Source organism: Phyllobates terribilis, unplaced genomic scaffold, assembly GCF_046119375.1.
Source record: "Phyllobates terribilis strain yellow unplaced genomic scaffold, ASM4611937v1 Scaffold_3__8_contigs__length_932513732, whole genome shotgun sequence".
NCBI lineage: Eukaryota > Metazoa > Chordata > Amphibia > Anura > Dendrobatidae > Phyllobates > Phyllobates terribilis.
The window spans coordinates 241,260,406-241,281,128 of NW_027362763.1; the positions used below are offsets into that span (position 1 = coordinate 241,260,406).

Consider the following 20,723-nt stretch of genomic DNA (forward strand, 5'->3'; position numbering starts at 1 on the left):
TAAAAGTGACCCTGGGAACTATAGACCAGTAAGCTTAACGTCTGTTGTGGATAAATTGTTTGAAGGATTTCTTAGAGATGCTATTGTAGAATATCTTAATGATAATAACTGTCTAACTCCATATCAACATGGATTCATGAGGGATCGCTCCTGCCAAACAAACCTGATCGCCTTCTACGAGGAGGTGAGGTCACAGCTGGACCAGGGAGAGTCAGTGGATGTTGTATACCTTGACTTCTCCAAAGCGTTTGATACCGTGCCACACAAAAGGTTGGTATATAAAATAAGAATGCTTGATCTGAGGGATCATGTGTGCAAGTGGGTAAATAGCTGGCTGAGTGATAGAAAGCAGAGGGTGGTTATCAATGGAGTAAGCTCAGGGTGTGTCAGGGTTACTAGCGGGGTGCCTCTAGGGTCTGTCTTGGGCCCTATATTATTTAATATATTTATTAATGATCTAGTGGAAGCATTGCATAGTAAAAAGGCAATATTTGCAGATGATACTAAACTTTGTAAAGTAGTTAATACAGATGAGGATAGGGCACAGCTACAGGAGGATTTAGATAAATTGGGGAGTTGGGCCAAAAAATGGCAAATGGGGTTCAATGCCGATAAATGTAAGGTCATGCACATGGGAAAGAAAAACAGCAGTCACCAATACATATTAAATGGGAAACCGTTGGGGAAATCTGACATGGAGAAGGACCTGGGCGTCTTGGTTAACAGCAAATTAAATTGGAGTGCCCAGTGTCAGGCAGCAGCTGCGAAGGCAAATAGAGTCATGGTATGCATCAGAAGAGGAATAGGGGTATATTATGAGAACATTGTTCTTCCTCTGTATAAAGCGCTGGTAAGGCCGCACTTAGAATATTGTGCACAGTTCTGGGCTCCGGTGCTCAGGAAAGACATATTGGAGCTAGAGAGGGTACAAAGGAGGGCGACTAAGGTAATAAAGGGAATGGAGGGACTAGAATACCCAGAGAGGTTGTCAAAATTAGGCCTATTTACGTTGGAAAAGAGAAGGCTTAGGGGGGACCTCATAAACATGTATAAATACATCAGGGGGCAGTACAGAGATCTCTCCCATGACCTGTTTATACCAAGGATGGTGAGAAAGACGAGGGGGCACACTATGCGTCTGGAGGAAAGGAGGTTCCTGCACCAGCATAGAAGGGGATTCTTTACGGTCAGAGCCGTGAGACTCTGGAACTCTCTGGGAGAGGAAGTGGTGATGTCCAACTCACTTAATGAGTTCAAGAGAGGCCTGGACGCCTTTCTTGAGAACAATAAAATTACATCTTATGCTTAATGATAGTTAATTAATCCAGGGATTTAATCTGACTGCCAGATTGGAGTCGGGAAGTGAATTTTTCCTCAATGATGTAAATTGGCCTATACCGCATGGGTTTTTTTTGCCTTCCCCTGGATCAACGCTGCGGAATAGCTGCAGTGCACAAGAAATAGGCTGAACTGGATGGACGCTTGTCTTTTTTCGGCCTTATAAACTATGTAACTATGTAACTATGAATGTAGGCTCGCACAAATCCTTCTGTATCTTCATGGAATCCCAGACTCGATAATGTTAAAATCATGGATCTGGGGGCCATATCATTACTTTCAGGACTTCTTGTTCTTGTTGACACTGAAGATAGTTCTTAATGACATTAGCTGTTTTTTGCAATTGTTTTTGTTTTCTCATTGGCCAATGATCAGCTAATTTGTTTTAGTGTTTTTTTCTGTTTAATCTGTGTATATGCACATTATTTTTCTTCTATATGCACACTTTTTGCAGCAATGCATTTAATGTTTGGATAGTTGAGGGGATTTTATATATATATATATATATATATATATATATATATATATACTGGTGTGTAAAACAAGTTCAGGATACCCCCACTTACCACACTTATAGAAAAATACGTGCCATTAACACCCAGAAACTTATAAAGGAATTGATGTCATCATTGGCCTCGATCTTCTCCCTCTCATGTCCTGACTCTGCACTGAAATACTATAATGATACATTGCAATGCGCCCTGGATGAAGCTGTACCTCCCACACATAGAACAACTCGGCACAGGCGACGACAACCCTGGCACACGTTACAAACACGTTTTCTCCAGTGGTGCTCCAGGTGCGCTGAACTTCTGTGGAGAAAATCCAATCTGGCCGAAGATTTCATCCATTATAAATTTATGCTTAAAACATACAACTCCGCCCTTCACCTCTCCAAACAAACCTATTTCAATACCCTCATCACCTCACTTTCCAAAAATCCTAAACGCCTCTTTGACACTTTTCATTCCCTCCTCTATCCAAGAGTGAAAGCCCCTACTACCGACCTCAGCGCTGACGATCTGGCTAATTATTTCAAAGAAAAAATTGACCATATTAGACAGGAAATTTTCTCCCAATCCCCTAATACCATGCACAGTTCTCCCTCTCCCATTGCATCTAGCTCACTCTCTGTCTTTGAACCAGTTATGGAAGAAGTAATCAGGCTCCTTGCATCTTCTCGCCCTACTACCGGCATCTGTGACCCTATTCCCTCACATCTCCTTCAGTCCCTTTCCTCGGCTGTCACCACTCATCTAACTAAAATATTAAATCTCTCTCATCTGGTATCTTTCCCTCCTCATTTAAACACTCCAGCATACATGCATTACTTAAAAAAACATCCCTCGACCAAAACTGTACTGCTAGCTATAGACCTGTGTCTAATCTTCCCTTCATCTCTAAACTCCTGGAATGCTTGGTCTACTCCATATAATCCGCTATTTCTCAGATAACTCTCTTCTTGACCCCCTACAATCTGGTTTCCGCTCTTTACACTCCACTGAAACTGCCCTCACTAAAGTCTCTAATGATCTACTAACAGCTAAATCTAATAGTCACTATTCCTTGTTGATTCTCCTGGATTTTTCTGCAGCATTCAACACTGTGGATCACCAGCTCCTCCTCACAATGCTCCACTCTATCGGGCTCAAGGACACTGTTCTATCCTGGTTCTCCTAATACCCATCTGACTGCTCCTTCACTGTATCTTTTGATGGCTCCTCCTCCTCCCCTTTTCCCCTTACTGTTGGGGTTCCTCAAGGATCGGTCCTGGACCCCCTCCTCTTTTCCTTATGCACCACCACTATTGGACAATCAGTAGCTTTGGTTTTCAGTACCATCTCTATACTGATGGCACCCAATTATACATATCGTCTCCTGACCTCACCCCTGAACTATTAAGAAACATCAGTGATTGTCTTTCTGCTGTCTCTAACATTATGTCCTCCCTCTATCTGAAACTGAACCCGTCAAAAACTGAACTTCTTGTGTTTCCTCCCTCCACTAACCTACCTATGCACAATATTGCCATCTCCGTGTGTGGCTCCACCATTACTCCCCAGCAACAAGCCCGCTGTCTCGGGTTCATACTTGATTCAGATCTTTCCTTCTCTCCCCAGATCCAATCACTCGCTCGCTTATGTCATCTCCACCTCAAAAACATTTCTAGAATTCGACCTTTTCTTACCTTTGACTCTGCAAAAACTCTCACTGTCGCTCTGATTCATTCTCGTCTGGACTACTGCAACTCTGTACTAATCGGTCTCCCTCTTACTAAACTCTCCCCTCTCCAATCTGTCCTGAATGCGGCAGCCAGGATCATATTCCTCGCCAAACGCTACACCGATGCCTCCACCTTGTGCTAGTCGTTGCACTGGTTACCCATCCGCTATAGAGTTCAATATAAACTCATCACCCTTACCCACAAAGCACTCCATGCTTCAGCACCGCCCTACATCTCCTCCCTCGTCTCAGTCTATCACCCTACCAGTGCCCTCTGTTCTGCTAATGACTTAAGATTAACATCCTCAATAATCCGAACCTCCAACTCCCGTCTCCAAAACTTCTCACGAGCTGCGCCAATTCTTTGGAACGCACTACCCAGGACTCTTCGTTTAGTCCCCAATACCCACATTTTTAAGCGTGCCCTAAAAACGTATTTCTTTAGACTGGCCTTTCGCCTCACCTCACTTATCTAACTATTCTTTTTTTTTTTCCATACAACACTTCCATCCAAATCAGGACCCTCGTATCATCTGTTCACACACTCCCATGTACTCAATAGACTTCTGTGTCTGTACTTGTTCACATACTGGTTGGTGACTGGTTCATTTAGCATTATGTGCTTACCCTATTTATTACATTGATGCTGGACCGTACAACACAAGCAATTGTTACCATCCACCTTTCATGTCTCCCCCATTTCCTCATAGATTGTAAACTTGAGAGCAGGGCCCTCTCTGCTCCTGGTATCTGTTGATTTATGTGACTATTGTTATTCTGTAATGTCTTTTATTGTCTGTACAAGTCCCCTCTAAAATGTAAAGTGCTGCGGAATATGTTGGCGCTATAGAAATAAAAAAAAGAAATTATTATAAAGTGTTTGCCCTCTTCCTGATTTCTTATTCTTTTGCATGTTTGTCACACTTAAATGTTTCAGATCACAAAACATATTTAGATCTTTTACAAAGATAACACAAATAAACACAAAATGCAGTTTTTAAATGGAGGTGTTTATTATTAAGGGAAAAAGAAATCCAAACCTACAAGGCCCTGTGTGAAAAAGTGATTGCCCCCTAAACCTAATAACTGGTTGGGCCACCAGTGGCAGCAACAACTGCAATCAAACATTTGCGATAACTGGCAATGAGTCTCTCACAACGCTCTGGAGGAATTTTGGCCCACTCATCTTTGCAAAATTGTTGTAATTCAGCCACATTGGAGGGTTTCCGAGCATGAATCGCCTTTTTAAGGTCATGCCACAGTATCTCAATCGGATTAAGGTCAGGACTTTGATAGGCCACTCTAAAGTTTTAATTTTGTTTTCCTTAAGCCATTCATAGGTGGACTTGCTGGTGTGTTTTGGATCATTGTCCTGCTGCAAAATCCAAGTGCGCGTCAGCATGAGGTCACGAACAGATGGCCGGACATTCTCCTTCAGGATTTTTTAGCAGACAGCAGAATTCATGGTTCCATGTACCACAGCAAGTCTTCCAGATCCTGAAGCAGCAAAACAGCCCCAGACCATCATACTACCACCGCCATATTTTACTGTTGGTATGAAGTTCCTTTTCTGAAATGCTGTGTTACCTCTATGCCAGATGTAATGGGACATACACCTTCCAAAAAGTTACAATTTTGTCTCGTCAGTCCACAGAGTATTCTCCCAAAAGTCTTGGCAATCATCAAGATGTTTTCGGGCAAAACTGAGGCGAGCCTTCTGCTCTTTTTGCTCAGCAGTGGTTTTTGTCTTGGAACTCTGCCATGCATGCCATTTTTGCCCAGTCTCTTTCTTATGGTGTAGTCATGAACACTGACCTTAACTGAGGAAAGTGAGGCCTGCAGTTCTTTGAATGTTGTTGTGGGGTCTTTTGTGACCTCTTGGATGAGTCGTCGCTGCGCTCTTGGGGTAATTTTGGTTGGCCGGCCACTCCTGGGAAGGTTCACCAATGTTCCATGTTTTTGCCATTTGTGGATAATGGCTATCACTGTAGTTCGCTGGAGTCCAAAGCTTTAGAAATGGTTTTAGAACTTTTTCCAGACTGACAGATCTCAATTACTTTGTTTCTCATATGTTCCTGAATTTGTTTGGATCACAGCATGGTGTCTAGCTTTTGAGGATCTTTTGGTCTACTTCACTTTGTCAGGCAAGTCCTATTTAAGTGATTTCTTGATTGAGAATAGGTTTGGCAGTAATCAGGCCTGTGTGTGTCTAAGGAAATTGAACTCACACAGTTCATTTATGTTTTAAGGGGGGGCAATCACATGTAGGTTTGGATTTCTTTTTCCTTTAATAATAAAGACCTTCATTTAAAAACTGCATCTTGTGTTTACTTGTGTTATCTTTGTCTAATATTTAAATTTGTATTGTGATCTGAAACATTTAAGTGTGACAAACATGCAAAAGAATAAGAAATCAGGAAGGGGGCAAACATTTTTTCACACCACTGTATATAAAATGTATACTAATTAATTAATTATTTATCCTCTTGTATTTATTGGTGTACTCATTACTGTAGTTCTGGATTGTTTGTGTCCTTTTTGTTTTGTAATATTTTGTATACAAGAACAGCACCCAAATAATTCACTATTTTAGATAATTTGAAGTGCTCAAACTTCCTTAAGAATTGCCCTCTATTTTTTCTGTTCTTATTTATGCAAGAGTACCTTGAAAAATTAATGCTGGTTTGAAGGCAAAGGGTGGTCTCGCCAAATGTTTATTTGATTTACATTTCTCTTTTGTTCATTTATTTAGCATTTAGTTAACTGATAAAAATAAACTATTAACACTTCTAATTTTTAAAGCATTGTTACTTTGCGACATTTTTTCTCCTGCTTAAAACTTTTAACACAGTACTGTATGTATATAGATAGTGATATGAAAATTTGAGGAAAAAGAAAACATTATAAAAGTTAACAATCGCTCCATAAGCACATCAATGAGCGCTTAGGGTCGAGAACGATTTCACTAGTTCACTAGTTGTCCTTTGTTGGACCACTTTTGGTAGGTGCCAACAACTGCATCAAAAACATCTCAAAAGACCTGTTATTTTAGCGATCCTTTTACTCAGTCATCTAGTTATAAAATGTGTTTTTTATTATTCCAACTCCCAACATTTTAAGTTTCTGAAAGATGCATTTATACTCTTGAAACGTTCATATTTAATATGAAAACCTGTAAAAAGGATAAATCCACATCATATGTCCTTTCTAACCAAGATAGCAAAGATTCAAATCAAGAATCTCTTATTTGTACACTGTTCAGACACCTGCGATAGAAAGATAGACAAAAAGCCCAGCTCCAAAAGGGGGGGACCATGCCCCACTTTGTACAAAGTACAAGGAACTAAATCAAAACCAAAGAAATGAGCCAGCACATTTTTGGTTTTGTTTTATTTTTTGTACTTTGTACAAACAGGGGCGTGGTCCCCTCCCCCTCTTTTGTTGGCTGAACATTTTATCTATATACAGTAGCTTCCCATGGGCAGTTGTCTGAACAGTTGTGCTTGGGTCCTGATATGGTATACCTTGTCGTGGTGGGATGGCTTTTATGCTTTTTGATCAAAACAGTGTAAGTACCCTATTGTGACACTAGTCACTATTCACGGACTAGCTGTGAGGCAGAGTGGTCAAAAAGTCCAAGGTCAAAAGCTAGGAAGGTACGTCAAAGACAGAGAGAGAAGACAAATGGATAGTCAGGGGAAAAGTCCAGGGTCTGGTAACTAAAGTCAGAATACGTCAAAGGCAAAAGGGGTTATACAAATGGGTAGTCGAAAGCCAAATCCAAGGTCCCGCAACAAAAGATCAGAATATCAAAATACAGAGCACAGAGAAAGCAAACCACTGAGCTGAAGCTACAATTGGCAATGATCTGTCATTGCAAGCCAGTTAAATAGCCCGGAAATTATCTGGAAAGGAAAACACCTGGAGGAAACCCAAACACAACACTGACAGCCCAATACGCTCTTGCTATCCATAGGGTGGCGGAGCTTTCACTCAGCACTGACAGCTCGACACGCTCCTGATATCCATAGGGTGGCAGAGCTTTCACTCAGCACTGACAGCTCGACACGCTCCTGCTATCCATAGGATGGCGGAGCTTTCACTCAGCACTGACAGCTCGACACGCTCCTGATATCCATAGGGTGGCGGAGCTTTCACTCACAGCGTCCCTAGGACACAGTGAGTGGCGGAATGGTTTGGCTCATTTCTTTTTGTTTTGCTTTAGTTTTCTGAACATTGTACAAACAGGGGCATGGCCTCCTTTCTTTTTAGGTTGGGCAGTTTGTCTATATATAGCTTTCCATGGGCAGGTGCCTGAACAGTCAGGCATGGGTCCTGCGCCCCATCTACATTGAGGTCTGCTGACACATAGTGCGGTTTAATACTAGAGATAGAACCTTCCTGACTGCGTACACGTTGTCTTGGTGGGATGTCTTTTACTCTTTTGTGAGCAAAACAGTGTCAGCTAAGTACCCTATGGTATTTACATCTATTATTACTATTTATTTACTTACTACCGGCTATTTGCTCATTTTGTTATTATCATGTGACTGAATGAATATTTTTTTATATTATTGTATTTTTAAAGAAACTATTTAGTGTTCTTTGCTGTATAAAACAGTAAGAATACATTTACAACACACATTTACATGGACAGTTTTTCATATGCACATTTGTTACATCTTGATGTGGATGTATTTGCGGACTTGCCACCGATTTCACCTGATGCCTTGCAAAGGGTGAAATCCGTGGTGGAAATTGGCAGCATAATTGACAAATTACAGATCTAAAATGTCATTGCAAATTTACTGCTTGTGAATCTGGATGAAAAATCCACAAGATAACCTCCATTTCTGAACATATCTACAGTACTTTGAAAAAGTATTCATACCCCCATGAACTTTTGCACATTGTTTCATGTTACACCCACAAACTTAAATGTATTTATTGTGCTATACCAACACAAAGTAGCAAGTATTTGTGAAGTGGAAAGGAAATGGTACATGTGTTATTCACTAACGCAGGAAGACCCAGCAAGACTGGCACCAAACCAGCAAAGGTGCAGCCACAGACACACTTTGCGCAAGCTGCCCTGCTAGGTGTTCCCTTGAAGGCCGGGAATACTTTTCAACCAGTTCCAGTAATGGAAGGGGGACTTTGGCATAGCCCTTCCCAGGCCCAATGTTGCCGATCAGCTGGCGTCTGGTGAAGCGGCCGGTGCCTTGTCAAGAACCAGGTGGGTACTATTATGAGGAATTAAGAGGGAAGGAGAAGACCCCCTAAGAAAAACCCAGGAAAGATAACAACCAATACTGCTAGCACCACTCACCACCACAAAACATAGGAACTGCAATAAACAGCAAAGGACTGAGCAGGGAACAGAATTAAATAGCCCACCCAATGCTGAAGGGAATGATCAGGTGTTGAATACCTCCCAATCATCCCTAGACAACCACTCCCTGCTAACTTGCACAGCAGAATGGACACAATCCCACAACTGAATAGTGTCAGGCACAGCAGCATTCTGCATTGCCTGGCAACCGTGAAACACAGCGTCTCATGTTCTCTGGGCAGTGAAATCAGTGGGAAATACAGCATCCCCATCCCCACACCTCCCATTACTCCAGAACGCGATGCACAACTAACACTGTATATCACCCTGAAAGCATCATCCTTCCCGTTAAACATGGTGGTGGCAGCATAATCCTGCGGGGATACTTTTCTTCAACAGGGACAGGAAATCTGGTCAGAGTTGATGGGAAGATGTATGAAGCTAAATACAGGCCCATCCTGGAGGAATGGAATGGTTTAGATCAAAACATAATTATGTATTTGAATAGCCCAGTCACAGTCCAGACCTAAATCCCATTGAGAATCTGTGGCAAGACTTGAAAATTACTGTTCACAGATGTATCCATCCAATCTCACTGAGCTGGAGCTAGTTTGCACAGAAGAATGGGCAAAAATGTCAGCCGCTAGATGTGCAAAGAAACGGCGGCGTCGGGGTTCACGTGCAGTCAGATCCATCATTAGCAGTGGGTATTACCTCTTATTAACTTTTTCTTCTCTATGCTCTGCAGCCCATACCCCCTTGTATATGGTAGTTTGTATTTTTACCTTCTTAGGCAGCCTATACATGTATACATAAGCTCTCATTTGTATTACCCCAAGTCTCTTTAGCATGGGATAGTATACAAAACTCTCTTAAAGGGACATACACCAGCGTTTAACTGGGGATATATTGAAGTGCTAGATCTTCTTGATTCATTGATGTTTATTTTTTTGTTCTAATTTGCTGTTTCTTTATGATTGGGGTATACAGAGATATATACAGAGGCACATATAATTTTAAAATTCTCTGTTTAATGTATTAATACTTTTGAAAAAAGGCATATATCATTATGTGGGTGAGATATACCGAGGTTGATAAGATACTTTGATTGTTCCAATATATTCCTCTCTTGATAGAAGTTAAATACTCTCTAGGTAAGGGGGACAGGGATTGTGCATATTGTGCATTACGAATTGATACTGTTTGCTGCTATAAATTAGATCTTATTATCAATTTTTGATGGATCTGTCTTGCTGACGGTTTTTATTCACTTCCTGTTTTGATTGTTGTTTGTGAATTTTAAAATACTTTAATAAAAATAATGTTTTTATAGCATTGAATTCTCTTCTTGTTTGTTGAGCCGATGTTCTTGGGCTCAACATAGTGTTGAGATATTGATCCTTTTTGAAGAGTACTGATTCATTTTTGGACATTGGTGATTATGATTTTACTTTGTGTTGGTATATCATTTAAAATCCAAATAAAAAACATTTAGGTTTGTGGGTGTAACATGAAAAAATGTGGAAAAGTTCACGGGGTATGAATACTTTTGCAAGGCATTGTAATAGCATATAATAGACTGTCAAGAGTTGAAAATAGAATGTCATAAAGCCGGTTATAGGAAGTTTCGCCCCCATCAGTTCGCCCCCAGGTACATTTCGCTCCCGCACATTTCGCCCCTATCATTTCGCCCGCAGGAAGATTCGCCCCCACACGTTTCGCCCCCGGCCTGGGGCGAACTGGGGGCGATATGTGCGGGGGTGAAATGTGCGGGGGCAAAACATCCTGGGGGCCAAATGCTGGGGACGAAATGTGCAGGGGCCAAATGTACCCGGGGGCGAATTGCTGGGGGCGAACTGCTGGGGGCGAACTCCTGGGGGCGAACTGCTGGGGGCGAAACATCCAATTCCCCATAAAGCCAGTCTTCTCATCCTTTTCATAAATAAACGTTGTCACAAATACATTTGAATCACATTTTATGATATTATTTGATTTATTTATGTGCCACTGATAATAATTTTAAACTCTAATAATAGCAGGAATATGTAACTTTATCACTTGCAACTACAGTACATCTGTGGAATATTACTATGTAGACTCAACAACTTTTGTATTTAGCATCATGAAATAATAAGCTAATTTTGGCAATGAATAAATAGAAATGTGTAGACAACTTACAGCTATGAGTTGGAAGCTTTTGTGCAGCATGGCCACGAGAAGCTTGGTCAGTACAATCACCACCACCACATTGTATGTACCGACTATTACTGCCCCCACAAAAGACTGAAGTTCATCATTGTAGCTAAATCTGGTCACAAAAAGAGCTACATGTGCCAGCGAGAAAATGTACCAGAACAGAGCATAACATGTCCCAATAAACCTGGAGAAAACAGAAAATAACTGTGAGGTAAGGTAGAAAAGTGCACCAACAGTGATCATAAATGGTGCTAAGAGTATTTCACATCAATAGAAATTATATAGTGGATGGAATAGAGAGACAAGTCCTGATGATAAATTCTGGAATCAATATAATCATAAAATGCAGCAGATATGAATTTCTCATAGCCCTGTGTAGTGTGAGAACCCTGACGATTCAGTTACTTGTCAAATTATAACACAGATAACAAATGTTGCTGTCTAGGAAAGAAGAGAACAAATTAAACTTTTTTTAGATTTGTCTTTTGACACAACTCATAGTAATTTCATGGTGATAGCACCAATTTTTTTCTGTCAAGAGCTGTGTAATTCACAGATGTGAACTTTCTACAATCAATCTGATATTACAAAATAGTACTCTGCATCGAGTTGGGGATACGGTCAGGTCAAGAAACAGCTGGTGAGTCAGGCAAATGCAATAGCATCAGGTATTTACAGCCATGGCAATGGAGATCAGCAGTGCCTTGCCCACTGAAATGAGTTTTGGCCAGCTGTAACCACGGGTTTGTGAGAAAATTGGAGCAAAACTCCACTGATCAACAATTCATGGTATAGCAACAGCCCCTAGCTGATGAAAGAGGAAAGGAAGAGGGCACCGGGAGTAGTTTGCAGCAGTCATATGAAGGACATCTGCTGAGCAGTCTACAGTGTGAGGGGAGACATCTAGGACCTATCTGGAGAAACCAAGGTATCACCTGATCAACCTGTACACCCTCCTAGTAAAGAGAAGCAGCCAAGGACAACAAAATGTACAAAATATAAAATGTATTAAAAGTAAGGAATGATCTAACATAAAAAAATTACTTGTACACCCCTCTTAGTGGTGAACCATGGGGGGAATTAAAAGATGAGTATAAGTTATTTTATTATTTTATTAATATTCTTTATGTTTATTTCTAAAAACAACTTTAAAGTCAAGTGTTAAATATTAATGAGACCTATACCGTAAATGCTACTAAGCTTACTCCACTTAAGCTCCGAGAAGAAACAAGACACATTTTGAATAGATTCAGTTCTGCAGTACCTGGCAGCCGCTACTACACTTTAAATGGAGGCAACTGGAGAAAATAACAGCTGATTGGTGGAGGTGCTGGGTGTCAGACCCCCACCAATCTGAAATTGACAACTTATCCTATGGATAAGTCATCAATATGTTGTGATCAACCAACCCATTTAACTATAGAGAAAGTCACAACTGCAGTATACAGCATGCAATATTTTGGACTGTAGCTGTCACTCATGAAGATTGCAATATAGTAGGAGGATAAAAACTTTGATGGGAGTGCTTCTTTAAATCTCCCATTTTGGTGTTATTGCACTAGTACTTTTTGGTACAGCTTTTATCTTCATTATATAATTTTATATGCTGCTACTATATATTATCATGTACCATTCAGATTAATTACTAATTCCCAACCAGTATATTTTTAAAACCTATTTACTACTGCTGCGCATATACAACAGGTGAAATAAGTATTGAACAGATCACCAATTAAGTAAATATAAAGGTGCTATTGAGATGACATTCTCCCCGGATGTTGGTAACAACCCATCCAATCCACACAGGCAAAGAAATCAAAACATAGATGTCCATAGATTAAGTTATTTGTAATAATGAGAAGTGAAACAGGGAAAAAGTATTGAACACATGAAGAAAGAGAGGTGCAAAAGCCATTGAAAGTCATGAAATCAGCTGAAATCTATTATTATTATTAATTTATATAGCACCACTGATTCCATGGTGCTGTATCAGTAAATATAAAGCATTCCTGCCACTTAGTGAAAAATAATATCAGCTGGTTCAACTCATGTCTAGAAAAAGGTGTCTCATCACCAAGGTGCCACCCAAGAAACATCTCATGATGGGTAAAATCAGTGAGCTGTCTCCAGACATTATTGCTGCAAAACATACTGATGGCATTGGTTACAGAAGAATTTGTAAACTACTGAAGATTCCAGTGAATACTGTTGGGGTCATAATTCGGAAGTCGAAAGAACATCATTTTACCATAAACCGGCCACGACCAGGTGCTCCCCACAAGATTTCAGATAGAGGAGTGAAAAGAATTATCAGAAGAGTTGTCCAAGAGCAAAGGACCATATATAGAGAACTACAGAAAGACCTGGAATCAGCAGGTACAATTGTTTCAAGGAAAACAATAAGTAATATACCCAACCTTCATGCATGCTCAACATGCAAGACTCCATTGCTGAACAAAAAGCATGTTCACGCGCATTTAAAGTTTACTCACCAACATTTAGACAAACCTGTGAAATAGTGGAAGAGTATAGTCTTGTCAGATTAGACCAAAAATTAATTCTTTGGATGCCATTATACACAACATGTTTGGAGGCCAAAAGGCTCTGCATATCACCCCAAAAACACCATGCCAACAGTGAAATTTGGAGGTGGGAACATCATGGGTGTGGGGTGGTTTATCAGCACATGGCACTGGCAAACTTCATATAACTTGAAGGCAGGATGAATGGACAAATGTACAGAGACATTCTTAAAAAAAATCCGCTGCCATCTACTAGGATCATGAAGATGAAACGGGGGTGGAAATTTCAGCAAGACAATGATCCCAAACACACAGCCAAGGAAACTCTCAATTGGATTTAGAGAAAGGAAATAAAGCTGCTAGAAAGGCCCAGGTAATCACCTGCCCTAAATCGAATAGAAAATTTATGGAATGAGCTAATACTCAGAGTTCATAGAAGGAGCCCAAGGAACCTTCAGGATATGAAGAGTGTTTGTGTGGAAGAAAAGGCCAAAATCACACCTGAGCAATTATGGAGATTCTGAGAAGGAAAAAAGTGGCACTCACCATCCCTTATAAAGTCCTTTTATTTGGAAAAAAAAGTTAAAACATGGTTGCAGGAATGAATGGAACATGATATGGATGATGACCGTTTCACGCCACACTGCGCTTCAACAGGTTTTGGAATGGAAGGAAATGAGAGGCTCCACCTTAAATGAGATCACCTCCCTAATGTATGCATCATAATAACCATTAGAATTGTACATACAAAAAAACACTATTAATCTACAGAAAATGAATACATAGCAAACTATTCATAAAAACACTGGCATGTCAATCTTTTCTTTAAAAATTTGCGGTCCTTGTGCCTGCGTGTGCATTATCCATCTGGTCTCTCTCCTCAGTAGGAGTTTATGATGATTACCTCCCTGGACCAGTATTTTAACCTTTTCTAATCCTGCAAACAGCAGCACCTCAGGATTAGAGTGATGAACTTCCTGAACATGTTGTATGAGTCTCCTGACGTAATGGACCTAAAATGTTCTCTGAATCAAATAAAAAGCAGTTTGATTGTTTTCCCAATATAAAAGACCTGAGCAATGCATGTGACTAGTTTCTCCATACAATGAGGCATCTTGAAGCTGTTGTCATTAACAGGGGTTTTCCTATGAAGTATTAAATAAATTCCAGTAAGCGTGATCAATACTTTTTGTCTGTGTCATTTCTCATTTATTACATATAACTTAATTTATGGACAACTCTGGTTGTTTGCTTTGCCTGTATGGATGGGTATCAACATCTGATGAGAATTCCATGTATTTAGCATTTAGAAATATACTTACTTAGAAAATTGGTGTCGTGTTCAATACTTATTTCACCCGCTGTGTATTTTTTTCATTTTTCTTTATTTAGTCTACATTTGGGCTTCCCAGCCCATATATTTAATCATGTCCCTTGTCATTCATCTAGTCTTTTTTGTCAGGTCCTTGTCATTTTGTGTCATTGTGTCTTTATTAGCCAATCGTTAATAAATGTAATAAATATTATTCTTCTATTAACAATTGTGTATATTATGTTTGTTACTGGGGTCCTTTTTTGTTTTCATTAGTCATTTGTGTCCTCCAATATTTCCCTGGTAGGGTCTCTTTTGTCTTGCTATTTAAAGTATTTCCGTCAAAATTGGTTATACTTATGGATATTGTATCCTCTTTCGACAAGCCTACAACCTGCAGTAACCCTCGCTCCACCATACCGCTGCACCACCAGCTCTACCCCCACCTACTGTATCGTCACGCATCCATGTAGACTGTGAGCCCTCGCGGGCAGGGTCCTCTCTCCTCCTGTACCAGTTGCCGACTTGTTTTTGTTCAAATTATTGTATTTGTTGTTTGCTATGTATACCCCTTTTAAACATGTAAAGCGCCATGGAATTAATGGCTCTATGATAATAATAATAATAATTGTATCTGGTCTGGTGAGGGTTTGTGTGCTGCTTTTTAGACTCAGACCGGCCCTGAATGTATATGTGGCGCCCCTGCGGGTTCAGTCACCACAGAGGTACTGCATCTCACCCAGAGGTGTGGTATCCCACTTTCAGGTAAGGATGGAGTACTGCCCGGGACCCAACCACTTGCATCCATTACACTCCACTTCAGAGGGAAGGGCGAGATTGCTCCTAAGGGAGAGCACAGTGCCTGGTCCCTAGCTGGAGGGTGGAACCAAGTAGTGGGTGTGGGTGGAGGAAGAAGAACAGGGGAGCACTTCAGAAGGAGTATATTAAGAGGGAACCATTTTGGGAGAGAGAGTCCAGTCTGAGAAGACAGCCTGAGGAGAAGGAGTGGGAGCAGGAGCTCTGTAGGAGCTGTGCTCAGAGGAGCGGGCCTAGATTGAGAAGCCCAGGATGACTGGCAGGATGAGGAAGGGAGCAGAGGAAGGCTCCAGAAGTGAGGGGATCCCAGGGGCACGGCGAGTGCGGATACCACCTGTGCGCCCGAATCCACACGGACGTGGAGGGATCAGGCCGCAGAGGGGACCGGCCTCTAAACTAGTGGAGAAGAATCAGGCTCAGCTAGCTAACCGGAGGCAGCTGTACTTGCAAGGTGCAGCTGGCAACCACCACAATTACATCACCGAAAAGGTGGCCGCATAGGGTTCAGGGGACTGCAAATCGCCTGACAAGACCCGAGGCTACTGGCTTGCGACACTGGTTGCGAGGTGCAGGGCAGGAGGGTGAGAGCCAGAGCAGGAAGACGACCAAGGAAGGCACACAGAACGGGGTCCCGTTAAGTACTCCTGAATTACCTGAGGTATTACTGAACCCCTGCCTTGGTAAACACAGGACGGCATGGGAGGTTACCCTGGTCCTGGTAGCCTGGAGTTCAACAACTGTGAGTAAACCTTGAAGACTGCATCCCACCGTGTCCTAGAATTATTATCTGCGCCATCCCCTGCATTACACTGCACAGCAACATCTACCTCATTAATCATCACTGCACTGCCCTGGAGCTTAGCTCTACCTGTGGAGAGCTGAACCAACTCTGCTGCGTCACCATCAGCTCCAGGGGATCTGCACCGCAGCGGCGGCCCCATATAGCCACATACCACAGGTGGCGTCACGAACATTAAACTATAAAAACTATAATCCCCTTTTGTTGAACTCCCTGGGTCACGGACCGGGTCACTGCCACTGTGACATCCCCTGCACCGACCGGCCCGGCACCGAGTACCCCACGGCCCAGGGGGCGCGTCACATATATAATTCATCCAGTGCCATTCTTTCACTTCCAATCACTTCTGAGGAGAGGCAGGGGAGACTTAAGTAAGTGGGTCACATAAATCTGATAATTTGCCCCTACTATAAGGTGCTTCTTATAAACATTGACAGAGTCTAGAGAGTTGCAGACAACCCCTTCTTAAATGTGCAATTGGGAAAATAGTAGTCTGATGTCAGAACAATTATTTATTTCATTAGGATAACCATAGCACATTTTGGGAGTGGATATACTGTACATGATAATAACATGTCCAATTAGCTTATTACAGAAGTTACAAACGTACCATTAATATTAATTTTTTCAATCAAAGTTACCTAAAATGAGTAAGGGACTTACGAGTTGAAGGTGTCATTGCTCTGGCGCTCACAGAAGATCCCAACACAGTCCTTGGTTTGATTGACTGTATATCCTTTATCATACAACTGTGTCAGTCCAATGGTGAATGAGAATAAGACCAGAAGGAACATGCCAAGGAATTTTCCAAAATCTTGTAACATCTGACCCATGGATATCTAAAAAACACCAATAATTATTGTAAATTATTCATAAAAATCATTTTTATATAGTCTCTGTGCACATCCATTTGGCAGGAATATTTGGGTCATTTTTGGATTTTATTATTTTTGTATGTAGTTAACAATTGTGAATGGATTTTCTACTGACAATTCCCACTTGATACCATCATCAAATATGGAGCAATGGTGAGCAAATACATAATGTTCTTTAGAAAAATGTACTGAATCCTTCAACCATTACTAGAGTACAAATCCATATTTTTGCTCTCATGAACTTCAGACTTCAAAGCAAAACTAGATTCTAGATTCAGATTTCCTCCTTTTGTAGGATTAAATGGTTTAATGTCTGAACCCTTAGGATTTTTTCCTGCAGCAGAAAGCAGACATGCTTGACTTCCCAAGTTTAGCAGAGTCACGTTGTGGTCTATTTTCTGGCAAATGCAGTCGGGGAAATGGTTATGAAACAGAGAGGCATTAGAGTATAAATCCAGCCATGATTATATCCAGCTCAGATTACAGCTGGAGGATAACACTTGATGTGCTGTTCTGACTTTCTTGGCTCTGTTGGTTACTAGATACAGCTGAGATTGCTATCTGCCCATTGTATGTCTGGGTTACAGAAACAAAAGTCATAAGGGGGGTTGCAAGTGTATGATGGCTTATACTCACTAGAAAATAATAACAGAAATCATATCATGATGCTCCTATGTTAGTCCAATATTTTATTGTTTGCAATGCCGAAATTTAAAAATGTAAGATTCACAAGCCTAAATAGTAAGATTTCATGACCTTCATTAATGATGGTCAGCTAGAATCATGTTGGTTGTCCAGAGATGGCCCATTCTTCTGTGGTCCTTGGCCATATCACAGTATGCAAGACAGTAAGATGTAGCCAGGAGTTCACAATTTTGCATCTTTTTAATGCATATTTAGCACAAACTATACCAACTATAGAGTCAAACGCAGATTGAAGCTCCTCAGGGGCGGTGCCTGTTATTGTAGACTCATCCTGTTGTATATCATAGGCTTTGTCAAGCATGATTGTATTATTCTAAGAATTAGCATGATATGTAATGTTACCCTGATGAATTAGGGTATGTATGTATATATTAGTGATCTAACAGTCCATGATGTCTTTTTCTCTATTCCTTCCAATATTCTTACAACTTTCTACTGGTTGCTATTGAAAACAGATGATTTTCAAAAGACAGAGGTGGCATAATCTAGGCATGTATTACACTGGCTGAGCCCGGCCAAATCCCTAGGAAAGGGATAATCACAAGATCTCGTGTAAGCGGTGCTTGGCTCGGGTGCATACTTAACAGAGGCAACAGAGTTTGTGCCTATTACAGACGTTATATTTGAGTACAAGAGTTTCAGGTCATTCCTCTGACCCAGCTCTTTCACTAACTCCTTCCTATACATTTCAATTAAGGAAGCCACATAACACAGCCGTGTCTGTATTTTTTTTCGAACAGGTAAAATCAGCCACTGATGGCCACTTGAAATCTTTAAATCAGCCAGTGGGCATTTTGTGACCACCATTTTTCTGACAGGTGAAGTTTCAAGTAGACTAGAAAACATGTAACTAATCTCAGGGCAGCATGGTGGCTCAGTGGTTAGCACCGTGTCCTTGCAACTCTTGGGTTCAAATCCCACCAAGGACAATATCTGCAAATAGTTTGCGTGTTGTGTTTGTGTGGATTTTCTCCCACACTCCAAATACATACTGGTAGGGAATTTAGATTGTGAGCCCCAATGGGTACAGTGATGATGATGTCTGTAAAGTGCTGGGGAATTAATGGTGCTATATAAGTGAGTATAATAAATAAATCTGTATCTGATAAGTTAAGCACAACATTTGCCAAACTACTATGTATATAGATTTATGTTGTCCGAAGTGGAGTTTCTCATGATATTAATAACTATGAAAATAATGTCTCTTATTTTCCTACATGAACCATCTAATCTGATGTATAAATAGATCTAAAAATCTGAATTTGGAGTATGTGGAATCTCATAAGAACACAGACAACTGCAATGTGCTGGTCAGAACTTGGAATATAAACTGCAGTGTGTATAAGTGAATGTCTGTCTGTGGACTGTGTGAGAATCCAAGGTAACAAATAGGGACAAAAATACATTAACCAGTTCAGGACCGAGCCATCTCATCCATCCTAACTAGCACATTTTCAGGTTTTATTGCACATGTACATTTAACCGATCTAAAATATTTTCTCATTTGGATGTTCAAATAGTTTTTGTATCATTTTTTCATGATACACGGGGCTTAATTTTAATGCCAATTTTTGTTTTTGCTGATATGGTGGGAAAACATAAAGAAACATAAGAAATGCTTGTCTTTTTTTTTTTTTTTTTACAGCCACAAAGGACCATTAAATTGTGTTCCCCTTTCCATATAAATTTTTTTTTTTTCTCGAGGGGCAGGGTTATAAACAACAATTCAGACTGGCGGTGACTCTTTTTTTTCTTTAGTTTTGCTTTATTTATTCGTTTTTTCTTGCTTTTTTATTTATTTTTTTGATCTATTGCACAAGATCCAGAGGAGGAAACAGTTCTGTGTACTCATGCGCTGGCTCTATATTGTGTACACAGCAATAAGGAAGGCAAACATGATAATAAATAATGTCTGCCTTCTTTGTGGAGAATCTGTCTGTGTCTTACAGCCGGCTCCCCAGCCCTCACAGCTCCCTGATCATGGCCAAGCTGCTTAATCTGCATTGACGTTCTAAAGCATTACTGCACAGTAAAGTGCAAACTGCCCAGACGTTTATTGTCTATAGGCAGTCCATAAGAGGTTAAGTTATCCATGAAGTAACAGTCATTTTATTTTTTTAATTAATTAATAGTACACGTGAAATTGAGAAACTTTGTGATATATCGTATTAGAGAAATTTCTTCCACCCTTTGGACTGATTATTCTTTCTCCAAATTTTTAATTCACAGATAAAAATTGTCAGTAAGTTCTCATTCTGCAAGTGGTGACGTCATTAAGGAAACTGCAGTTCATCAGCTGTGAACTGCGATAACCTAACTGACGTCACCGCTCGTCACAGCAGCTTAATTCACACTCTACTCTCAGTGTGTTCTGAGGGCTGTGGTGAGCGGTCACGTTACTGATGTCACCGCTCATCACAGCCTCGGGATGTAGCGCAGAGTCAGGGATCATAGTGGGACATCCATATTATGGATTTACAGCGGACCCCTGTGGATTATTTTATTTTTTTATGGTAATAAATGGGTAAAAGAGGGTAATTGCCAGGGAGTGCTTTTTACAATTAAAGGACTTTTCTGTGTGTGTGTGTTTCTTTCTTTTCACTAC

At 40.7% G+C, this 20,723-nt stretch overlaps 1 protein-coding gene across 5 annotated transcripts in view; it reads right to left on the reverse strand.

Annotated features, from left to right (window-relative positions):
* TRPC1 (transient receptor potential cation channel subfamily C member 1) overlaps positions 1-20,723 on the reverse strand; it is a 313,340-nt gene that overhangs the window by 162,388 nt on the left and 130,229 nt on the right. For all 5 annotated transcript variants that reach the window (XM_073674674.1, XM_073674675.1, XM_073674677.1 and 2 more), the window contains 2 exons: positions 17,202-17,377; positions 11,072-11,273 (listed from right to left, as the gene is read on the reverse strand). In XM_073674674.1, the coding sequence (XP_073530775.1) occupies positions 11,072-11,273; positions 17,202-17,377 (378 nt within the window). The remainder of the gene's footprint in view (positions 1-11,071; positions 11,274-17,201; positions 17,378-20,723) is intronic.